Source organism: Oryzias melastigma, linkage group LG13, assembly GCF_002922805.2.
Source record: "Oryzias melastigma strain HK-1 linkage group LG13, ASM292280v2, whole genome shotgun sequence".
In the NCBI taxonomy this organism is placed as follows: domain Eukaryota; kingdom Metazoa; phylum Chordata; class Actinopteri; order Beloniformes; family Adrianichthyidae; genus Oryzias; species Oryzias melastigma.
Window position 1 is genome coordinate 4,342,488 of NC_050524.1, and position 10,929 is coordinate 4,353,416.

Consider the following 10,929-nt stretch of genomic DNA (forward strand, 5'->3'; position numbering starts at 1 on the left):
TATTTGAAAAACAATAAAAATATGTTTTTTGGAGAAGTTCGATCCAGCTGGATCTCAGGTCTGCTCGGCTGGAATCTGCTCAGGTGGAGGCGTGTCTTGACTACTCTGAACTGCTCGCCTGTTTAGAGTAGTGGGCGGGACTTTTGCAGTGAACCGCAAAGTTTCTGCAATTTTTAGACAATGCTGATGCTTGTTCTTCTAGAAAATTCTAGTTGGTTTCCATCCCCAAAATAAAAAAATGATTGGTTTCTTTGTTGTTGGATTTCTAATAGCAGAAAGCTCCGTTCTGCTCCGCCCCTCATAGCAGGTCTTCGGCTATGCGCTGCAACTGCCTGATCAACGTTCATCTTCTGCCTTATTTATTTAAATAAAAGATCGTTTTTGTCCAAAAACTGCTGATAAATGCCATATTCTCTCTTTAGCTCAAGGAAATGTCAATCACAGAATATTTAAAGAAGTTAAGGTTTATTTTAGATGGAGTTTTATTACGTTTCTCTCACAGCTGCACAGCAGGACGCCTGACGTGCCCGTCTGTTCCAACGGGTTAATCGAACAAAACGCTGTTTAACAGTTATCGTGATGGGAATCAATGAGGAGTAAAGCGTGCGTACCCTCCAGGATGGTGAACTTGAGCGCCGCGGCGTTGAGCGTCTCCACTCTCTCAGCCTGGACGGAGATGTCCGCTTCCTGCAGGCTGTGTTTCTGCAGAAGGTCGTCCACCTCCAGAAGATGCTTCCCAAAGTCCTTGGACAGCAGCTGAGCCTGAGAGGGTTGAAGGTGTGAGACATGCACACAAACATTTACACTTTTCCCCTCACATGCAGCTCCGTCACACCTGTGTGTCCTCCATCCAGTCGATCATGTACACCATGTCCTGAAAGGTCTTCTGCAGGGCCAGGTTCTGCTCCAGCCGGGCCCTCCTGCCGGCCACCAGCTCCTTCAGCAGACTCCACTGGCCCAGGATGTTCTCTTTGCGTGCCAAGATACGGCGAATGTCGTAGTACCCCTCCACTTCCATCTCTGCGGCGAGCTCCACGACCACGCCGATCCGCTCTTCGTAAGAGGCGATGTCCGCCTCGATGGCCTCGTGCTTCTTCATAGCTGCTTCCACTGCTGGCAGATCGTAGCCGAAATTGTCCTAAAAAGGAGGAAACATGTTTGATGTTCTGCTGAGAAGAAGGACGTATTTGTAGCTACAGAACAAACTTGTCATTTATATTTCCTTTTTGTATAAAAGCATAATTAGAACTTCAGGTTGAAATGAGTTTTCAGGATCGATGAGCTCATTTTGAGTAAATCACTTTATCTTTAACGGATATTAAACCAAAGAAAAACTCAAAACAAAGATCTGTGTCTTCAGTTTGTTAGATATTTTAGGTCATTTTGTTCTGTTCTCTTTTCAAACTAGAGTTCAGTTTCTGCTCTCATAGCATCGGGTTACTGGAGGCTTCCTTTTCTTCTTCTCTTGTGAGTTTCTAAAACAAACAGTTCCATTACTGCCCCCTTCAGGCAGGATCCAGTCAAGGCAACATTTCCACTCTGTTCAATCTCAGTCAGAACTCTTTCTGATTACATCGTGTGACGACAGAAGCTCCGCCCTAACGAGTCCATTACACTTTTCTATGGACCAACAACCAACGGGGACCAAAAATGGTACCGATCGGTCCGGCCAAATATATCCGTTTTATAATGAAAGACGTTGAAAATACCGCACCGGTCCGGTCCAGTTTGGACCGCTTAGAGGAAACGAGGCATTAGAGCTCCTTTATTTTTGCTGTAATGAATCAGTGTGAATTTATAATGGGCCTTTAAGGAATATTTGACCTTTATATAATGTGTAGAACTTTACTCGACAATTTCTAATTTAAACAATGAGGTGCAGTTTTAATTTGAGTTCATACGAGCTCTCGTTGCATAAATATTTGAGTTTTTTTTACATAATAGTCTGTTTTTTGACCTTTTGGTTTTTAATTTTTATCAAAATGATGGGAGTTTCTGTCAGTTAGTGTCTCTAGGATAAATCCACCCTTTTGCAGGTGAACCTTTGGCAGCAATCAAAGGTGATTTTATTAAGGACAAATACATAGTGGTTTAGTTTAATGGATAACAAGCACAGAACAGGGAGAATTTATTCAAGGGTCACCAAACAGGGAAATTGGAGGCTGACTCCACCCAAAACCGAAATTTTAAAATCCAGTCAGAGGGGCGGGGCTGTTATCATTACTGGAGCTGCAGATCATGATGTGGGACTTCAAAGGTTTGACCAATCAATTCAACTGTAATACATTGTATCAACCTGTAGGGGGCAGCACACAGACGGTTTTTGACTAAATTTTCAAGTTTACTTTAATTTGTCAAAAATTTGGCATGACCAACAGACAGCACTTTAAAAGCCCCATTTATAGATGTAAACAGACAAAAGTATAAAAAGTATTCATGTTTTGGATTCTACATCGAGGTTTTGGCAGACGATTCAGGATTCCTCCTCACCTGTGACACCAGCCTCTGGTTCTCGTTGAGCCACGCTTGCCTCATGGTGGTTTTGTGATCAAAACGTTGAGCCAGAAGTTCAAGCTTCTCTTGGCGAATCAGCTCTTTGCGCAGTGCCACGCCCCTCTCATGCTCCGCCTTCTCCAGTCTCTCCCATGCCTTGAAAATAGAGAGCGAAAATGACGCGTCGCAGGAAGAACGAAAACTGTTTTGTACCTGACATGGAAGAAGACGGACCTTGTTGATGTCAGAGATCAGCTTCCCTTCATGAGGCACGTACGGTTTCTGGTTGTTGGCTCTGAGTTTGCTTTGGATGGTGAAGAGAAGGACCTCCAGATTCCCCTTTTCCTGAAACCTAAAAAAAGAAACAAAAAGCCGCACTTTTTGATTGAAAAACATGGTTACTTATAGTTTTGTGATTAAAGCTAAAGCCAGGAAATGAATGATAGACTAAAGCCAGAAAGGCTTTGACTGCAATAAAAAAACTTTATTTTAATCATGTAGCAGCTACATAATATTTCTTTTGTTTCGGAAATCCTTGGGAAAGCAATCGTCCCAAAGAAAGCCAGAGAGATGAGTTCACTTTAATAAAGAAATGTAGAAGTAAATAAGTTCCTTTCTGGTCGTACTTGATGGGCTTCTCTATAGTGCAGTAGGTGGTGAAAGCCTGCAGCTGCTGCTGCACTCCCGTCAGCGAGTTGGCAAACTTCTGGTTGCTGATGATCGCGATGGTCTTCTCTATCCAGTCCAGCAGGTCTGAGGCCAAACCTTCGTAGCGGCTGATGATCTTTTCTGCCTCTATGCAGTTATCAAGAACCTGCAAAACGTTACAGAAGGAAGTCAGAAAAAAACAAACATCTCTATCAAGAAAAGTCCTCAGGTTACCTTGCCAACTCTCTTCCCCTCCACAATAAGAGCCTTCATCTTGGAGAAGTAGTGGTAGTAGGAGACCACATACGTAATGATGGACTTCTCATCTGGATTCTCTGTGTTCACATCTGAACATGAAGGAGACAGAAAAGAGGAAACCTCCAAATCTTAGATCTTTTAGTCGTCGTTGGAATATTTTAGAATGGAGACTAAGAATTAAAACTAAAATAAACAGCAAAGAAAAATAGATTTTTAACATAAATATTCAATCATTTTCAGAACAAAGCTTTGGGTTAAAAGTACACGAAAAAAACGGATTATGATTTAAAGTAAAAACACATTAAAATTAGAATTGTGAAAACAATTAAAAACTTGAAAGAAACATCTTAAAAAATTGAAATTAATGTACATTTGAATTTTTTTTTATTTAAAAGAAATATTGAAAACTTGAAAAGAAATAAGGAACTATGAATCTTAAACTGTTACCAAATGAAAAATTAAGTTTTTTGTAACAGCGACTGTTTTGTGTTTTAGGTTTTTAACTTTATTTTCAAACCTCAATTCACAGTTTCAAATCATACTTTTAGTTTTGGGGGTTTATCCTAATTTACATTAGAGACATGGTTGATATTTGGTAACAAAGGTTGTATGGAGAGAAAATAGACTCAGCCCGACTTGTGTGAGTAACTTTGTGTATTTGCAGTTGTGTACAAAAATCACAAAATTAGAAAAAATAAAATTTATACACACAAAACTTAAAAATATGACAGCATGAAACTGACAACTCACAAATCTTTAAAATCGCTTGTTACGCACACAAAACACAAAACCACATTTACGCACAAATCTTATATGAGACTCTTTTCACGTCTCCAGGATTTGTGTGTTTGTGATGCGTTCAAATGCTGCTCATCAAAGTTTTCTTATCAGACACTTTGATCTTAGATCGTGAATCAACTGTAACAAGCGATTTGTGTGTATTTTTTAAATATTTGTGTGTGTAGTTAGTTTCAAGATATTTTAATTTATTTAATTATTATTTTTTATTTTATAATTTTTGTACATGTGAAAGCAAGTACATAAACTTACACACAAAATGTGTCATATGAGTAACAAATCAAGAATTACTCACACAAAAGTCCAAAGTTGCGCACAAATCAAGAATTATGCACACACAAATCGGGTTGAGTGTATTTTCTTTCCACAGGTTTTGATTTCTTGATTTCTTCTCCAGAAAAGCCTCTGTTGTTGTGTCATCCCTGCTCTGATGTGACGAACAATAATAAAAAAAAGCTCCCAAAGTCTGATTTATCAGAGGAGGGATCACAAAATTGATCATTTAGCTTTTATATCTTAGTTTGCTACATTATTCAATTATTTCTACACTTTGATCAACTAATTTGTACCATAATTTTATATATTTTGACTCATCAGTGTTGATTATGTTGTTGGGATCTTAAGGTTTAATGTTTTCATTTACCCACAAGTCTCTTTTTAGGAAATTCTAGAGAGATGGACAGTTTCCTGTCTTGAACTTCACTTTCTTCGCTCTCTGAAATCAGTCTGTTTTAAAAAGACTTCAATCCAGCAGCTGTAATGAGCTCAGTCTCACCCTCCGGGTCCAGCAGTTTGGTGAGGCCCAGATGCTGCTCGGCCACGTTGAAGGCTTGCTGCAGGTTGTGGGTTGCATTGGAGCGTGTCAGCTTGTGGAACTCTATGAGGTCGGGTCTGGAGGGGACAAGAGGAAGCAGCGTGGCTCGTGTACGTGTGGGGCTGCACGATTGTTTTTCTGTGATGATTGTGGAGTAAAGCGCTGCAGCTGTCTGCAGGTGTGGCTCACCTGTGTCTGTGAATGAGGGCGTTAAAAGCCAGGCCGTCTCTCCAGCAGGTGGTGAAGTTCTGGATGTTGACCTCAGAGTACCTGGAGGAGAAGTGGAGTGTTTTCTACGTTCACAAACACCAGCGCTCTGACTCATCAGGAAGCCTGGAAAATGCTGCTGCAGCTGAGAGCTTTTCCTCACCCTGCAGTCTTCATCTGGCACCAAAGCAGCAGCGCATCCTTGGCGGAGCGGGTCTCTCTGTTGTCCTCTGTCGCAATTTTGATCACCTGGATCTGATACAAAAAAACACACAAAAAGGCAGATGTTTGAGCTTATGGGCATTATTTTGTACTTTAGGATTCCATACTTGGAGCCAAGCTTCAGGAGTTTTAGAGAACATAGATCCTATAAACTGAGAGGTTTCCCAACAAAAAACAGGAAACAATTCAGATTTATTTAAAAAGAAGCAAATTAATAAAATATGTATTAAACAAATAAAATATGGTGACACTTTATAATAAGATTAATTAACAAGATTTATTAAACATTATTAATGTGTTTATAGGGTGTTAGTAAGACATTTATTAGCACTGTTACGTCCTGCTGCTCCTGCTGGACCTTCTTCCATCCAGTCCTTCTGCTCACCTGGCAGGTGTGTCCAATGAGCCTTAATTTGCACAATAAGCTGGATATGGTTCATTATCATAATTAGTAAGATCCATCAACATCTAATGTGTGACCATTGTCTACAAAGGCCCTATTGATAAACGACTTACACGCTTAACAAACGTATGAACTATCTTTATCAACATTATATTGGGTGTTGTGCAGAACCTCATCTAAAGTGTTACTGAAATATTTTCTCAGGATTGCTAATAGTTACAGAGAAAATAAAAACTTAAAGGAAATCAATTCCATAAAAAAGTTAATTATGGTAAGGAAATAGATTTGTTTTTGTCCAATAAAATTAAAACAAACATTTTTTTAAGTCATTTAAATTAGGAGATGTATAACAAACACACAACTTTTGATTTGCAAATACAACAATAAAAAAGTTATTATCTGTAGAACCCTATAAAATTAAATAATTGATTTAACAGCTGCTTTAGCACGTATTTGTTCTGCTCTTTGATTAGTACTTGCTATTAAGCTCTGAGTTCATTAAACTCAAAGCGAGGAGCTTTTAAAATTAAATGATTGATGTATTTTTTTTTAATCCAGTGACGATCCATTTCATCTTAGTCCCAACATTCTTTAGAACCACCAAGTAAAAAGAGAAGATTTAAGATAATAAAGCCCCCAGTTTAGCCCCGCCTCTTTATTAAAAACAAGGTTTTTTGGTGTCCTAAATCAACTTTGAACTGTTCTGAAGTTTGTTATTGTGAGGATTGCTATAACTCGGTTTTGACAGCTCCAAATAAGTTAAATAAAATTGTAAAGAAAAAAAAAAAAAACAATCAAGTAGCTTAACAACAGATCTGATATTTTACCCACAATTCCCTGGGTCATTTCAGCTGAAATATGTCTGCAGCTCATTAATGTGTTGCATAAATGTTAAGTGGCACTTCATTTGGCCTTCATGCTTCAGGCTGCCAACATTTTCTCACATTTTCACACTTTGTGATCATGCAGACTAACGTGAGAAGAGTCGGAGACGCTCATGACGACTCGAACAATCCTAGAAAGATTGTCTCCGGGGGCTAACTTAAACCGATTCAAATTCAGCGACGTAAAAACGAGGCTCTGCCACAGATACGAGGAAATAACCAGGAAATGTGACTAGTCACCAACCATCACAGCCCAAACAGACACATGTGGTTTCAAATTTGTGCTATTTTCAGATGCTGGATGGGCAGACACTTACAATTTGAATAAATGAATCAGATTCTGAGTTAAACTGACAGAAAACAACCATCGGAAAATGGAACCTGGATAAAATGTTAAGAATTACAGGAAAATCAAACAAAGAGGAGCTTTTTGTTACTTTGTTGATTTAGAAAAGTGCAGTAAAAACAGAAATAGAGACATTAGAAAACAAGATTCATGAAAATTGAACTCTTAATAGCTTGTGTAAGAAATAATTTTCAACTTAAAAGAGGCTTTTAACATCTAAACTTTCCTTCTCTTTATGTTCCAGACGATGATTTGTTGACTCATCCTGATAAAAGAACAAACATTTATCTGGACTTTTGCACTTTCATTTTCAGTGCAGTGTAAGGTAAATGCTTATCTTTCAGGCTGATGTAAAAACTCAATAAAACTACTAGAAAACGTATTGTCTTTTGCTGTTCTGTGGCAAAAAGTCAACTGTGGCCTGTCAACCCCGACCACTTTTCTGTATTGAGGACATGATGTGACTGAAACCTCCACAGTATCATTAGGACATATAATGATCCTTTTTGGCTCATATTATTTTCTGATAATGTTTTTTTACACGTAGCTATGAAGGATCTTCTTTGGCAGACTCTCTCCTCTGACTGTTGGGTCTTTATATTTAAAGCTGCGGCCCTCAGAGGCAGAAGCTTCTGCGACTGTGAGGCGTTTCCCGTGAACCACAGCGGAGCGTTACGACAGGTGACAGGCGCTCGTCCAATCACAGCTCTCTGACATGATGCAAGGTAATTGGGGACATGACACCCTGAAACCAGCTGCTGCCGTCCTCACCAAGAACACAAGAACAGCGTCCCCACAACCACACACAAACTGACAGCAGGGTTTCCAAGTAGCAGGTTAAAAAAATAAAAGAGTCAATTGGATTTGGTTTAAGTTCCATTTTTGAAGATGTTTCGGGTTAAACATCTTCAAAAATAGAAGATAAACAAGTCAAGTAGACTGCTTTTTTTAATCGACTGCTTTGATGGAACCAAATTTCCCAGCTTGAGATGGATAAAATATTTCTATTGTTTTGTATTGTATTGTATTCTATTCTATTCTCAACTTGGATGAATGAAAATGTAGACTCACGAGTTTAGCAAACAATATTAGTCTGAGCTTTAACGTGGACTACCTGCCTAAAACTGTTTGTTTTCATCTCAAATTATTGTTCATAATCAAAGAGGGTGGGGTCACATGATCCAAAAATTACATTAAAAACATAAAATAACAATAAATTAAGAAATAACTGAAATTTAATGAGTTTATACAGGAAGTTATCTTGTTATCTTAAAAAAAAAAAAAAAATCACACAAAAAAATATTTTTTTGGACCATAAGCACAAAAATAATCGTATAATGTGGATGAGTACACTACCCAGAATGCTTAGAGGCACCAGGAGATTGGTCTGAGGGGTTGATTAGAATTTTTATTGAGAGAATTGTGTTGTCCTTCACGTCTTTTATTGGCAATAATCAGCCTTCACAGAGATAGACAGATAATAAAACTTTATTGTAACACATAATAAACAAAAATAAACCCTCACTTTTTCACTTCATTATGTTGTAGCAAAGTACTTATCATTCCACCAGGCTCCTGACTACCTAACCCATAATGGTCCAACAATCCATCAAGCATTAGGAGTTTAACAAAACTGTACTAAAATATTTGAACTGAATTTTGGGCCCCGCCAACCGAAAAGAAAAAAAAATCGTTTCCAGGTAGTCCTTAAAAATATTGTTGTCAATTCCTCTTTTATCTAAGATTAAACTGCTTTTATGTTTTATTGATTTTGAGCGAGAGATAAATGTTGTTATCGGTTCAAATTTAAACACCAGGAAAGCTCGGCTCATGATTCCAGGCTTCCAGTTTAAAGCCTTTCGGCAGAAAGAGGCGCAGTTTAAGTGCCAAGTATTTGTCTTTAGAGCTTAAACTTCATTTTTAATCTGGTTTATTCTCCATTTAATGTGCTATAATGAAAACATAAGACTTAACATCTTAAATTGAAGAGGGAAGTTTGGTCCAGTTATCTACAGCTTTGATAGCAGCTCTCCTTTTATCACATTTGAATGCAGATAAGAAACTTTTGCAAACACTGAGCTCTGGTTTAGTGCTGGAGCTGTTTTCCTGCAGCTTCATTGTCGATGTGCTGCACAGTCAGCTGATGTCGGGCTCTGCAGTTTGGCTGGAGAAGTCGGTGAAACAAAAACCTGCACAGATGGAACAGGAGCTCGTCGCAGTCTTCAAGACATACAGGTAAAAAAGTCTAAAAAAATATGTTTTAGTTTGAATCTATGCTAAACAGCCTGTGACTGATCCAACTATCAATGGTTCATTCTTTGGTAAAAAAAATCTTCCTGTACGTCTACATTTTGTTTGAATAACTAAACCCTCTCCTGTCTGTTTAAACTCCCATTATATTTTTAATTTATTGTAAAATCGTTCCCAGTAATCTTTTCATTTTAAATGTGCTGATTTTAGCTGAAATCAAAAAGCCTGAGTCGTTTGTTTGAGACATATTTACTGCAGAGCAGCAGGAGCTGTGGGCGGGACTTTTGGAAGTTAGCCCTTCTAGTTCCCCATCAACCCTTTGTTTACACTCTCTTGCTAGCTTGTAGCACATTACAAGTCCAAGCTAACATTAGGAGCAAAAACAACAACACAAAAAAAAGCCCTGCAAGAACCATCGTAGCTCTGCAGTCGTACAGTTTAGAGCCAGATTTCAGCTCAGACGAGGAAAATATAGACGTCAACGGATATATTTGGCTGCCTCAAAATAGTAGCGAAAGAGTACGGAGAGAAAGTAGACTCTTCCGATTTGTGTAATTCTTGATTTGTGATTTCTACAACACATGTCCTCGATCAGCCCTTCGTCCCATATTGCCCCGTTATATAACGAAACAGGCAGCACCAGGTCCTTCTCCATACCCAGGGAGTGGAGCGGGACGTAGGGTTGATCGACTCATTACGCTCTCTGGATGTCAAGGTGGACCTTGTGCTTCCAGCGCTCACAAAAAAAGAGTTTCACATCGGATTTGTGCATAAATGCAGTTTTGTATGTGTGTATTATGCAATTTGGTGTTGTGACCAAGAGGCTGAGACATGTGGATCCATGTGCAACTTCTTTAATGGAGTTAATCCCTTCAACAATTACAGTGAATTTCTTCAGCATCTTCAGCGACCACGTTCAGCAAAAAGCATTCACATTAGCATAATAATCGCTGGTAGTGCAGGTTTTCTAGTTTTAAGTTGTGCATGTCTACATTTTATTTTTCAAATTTTATACATGTGAAAACACAAATGCAAGGACATAAAGTTACGCACGAAATGTATTGTATGAGTTACAAATTAGGAATTACGCACACACAAATCGGATGAAATTATATTCTCTCCATAGACCAGCGGTACTTTGGCCCACCCAATCAAAAACTCAAGCTTTTTCCAACTGCTGGTTTTCATCTGCTCCTGATCCAACACAATTTAAATAAAGAAATACTCAGAAACATAGTTTTATTTTAAATTCTGTTATATATGTCCCGCATTATGAGAAAAATGCTACAAGATTATGTTAAAAACACCAAAAATACAACAAAAGGAGTGTGTGTTTAAGGAACTAAATGTACAGATCTGCTGCCCTTCCCGAACTCTCATCCTACTCTGAAACACAATATTATGTGTTAATGCTGAGAAGAAAAACTTTTTATTTCATTTAAATTTTAAGTTATTTTCCAAAAATATTGTGAAGCAGCACAGCTCAACAACCCAGATGAAAATAAGGGAAGCAAAAGAGGACAAATCAAGAAGAGTCCTGAATATTATTGTCTCCTGTAATTTAGAAACTGTATTAAACAAATTGTAATAAGTATTTATTATCACA

The 10,929-nt window shown here is 38.2% G+C and overlaps 1 protein-coding gene across 2 annotated transcripts in view; it reads right to left on the reverse strand.

Annotated features, from left to right (window-relative positions):
- Positions 1 to 10,929, reverse strand: part of LOC112149718 (spectrin beta chain, non-erythrocytic 4) — an 89,918-nt gene that overhangs the window by 58,689 nt on the left and 20,300 nt on the right. For both annotated transcript variants that reach the window (XM_024277605.2, XM_024277604.2), the window contains exons 5-13: positions 5,382 to 5,473; positions 5,201 to 5,281; positions 4,973 to 5,088; positions 3,376 to 3,488; positions 3,120 to 3,307; positions 2,728 to 2,845; positions 2,491 to 2,649; positions 836 to 1,138; positions 612 to 762 (exon numbers count right to left, since the gene is read on the reverse strand). In XM_024277605.2, the coding sequence (XP_024133373.1) occupies positions 612 to 762; positions 836 to 1,138; positions 2,491 to 2,649; positions 2,728 to 2,845; positions 3,120 to 3,307; positions 3,376 to 3,488; positions 4,973 to 5,088; positions 5,201 to 5,281; positions 5,382 to 5,473 (1,321 nt within the window). The remainder of the gene's footprint in view (positions 1 to 611; positions 763 to 835; positions 1,139 to 2,490; positions 2,650 to 2,727; positions 2,846 to 3,119; positions 3,308 to 3,375; positions 3,489 to 4,972; positions 5,089 to 5,200; positions 5,282 to 5,381; positions 5,474 to 10,929) is intronic.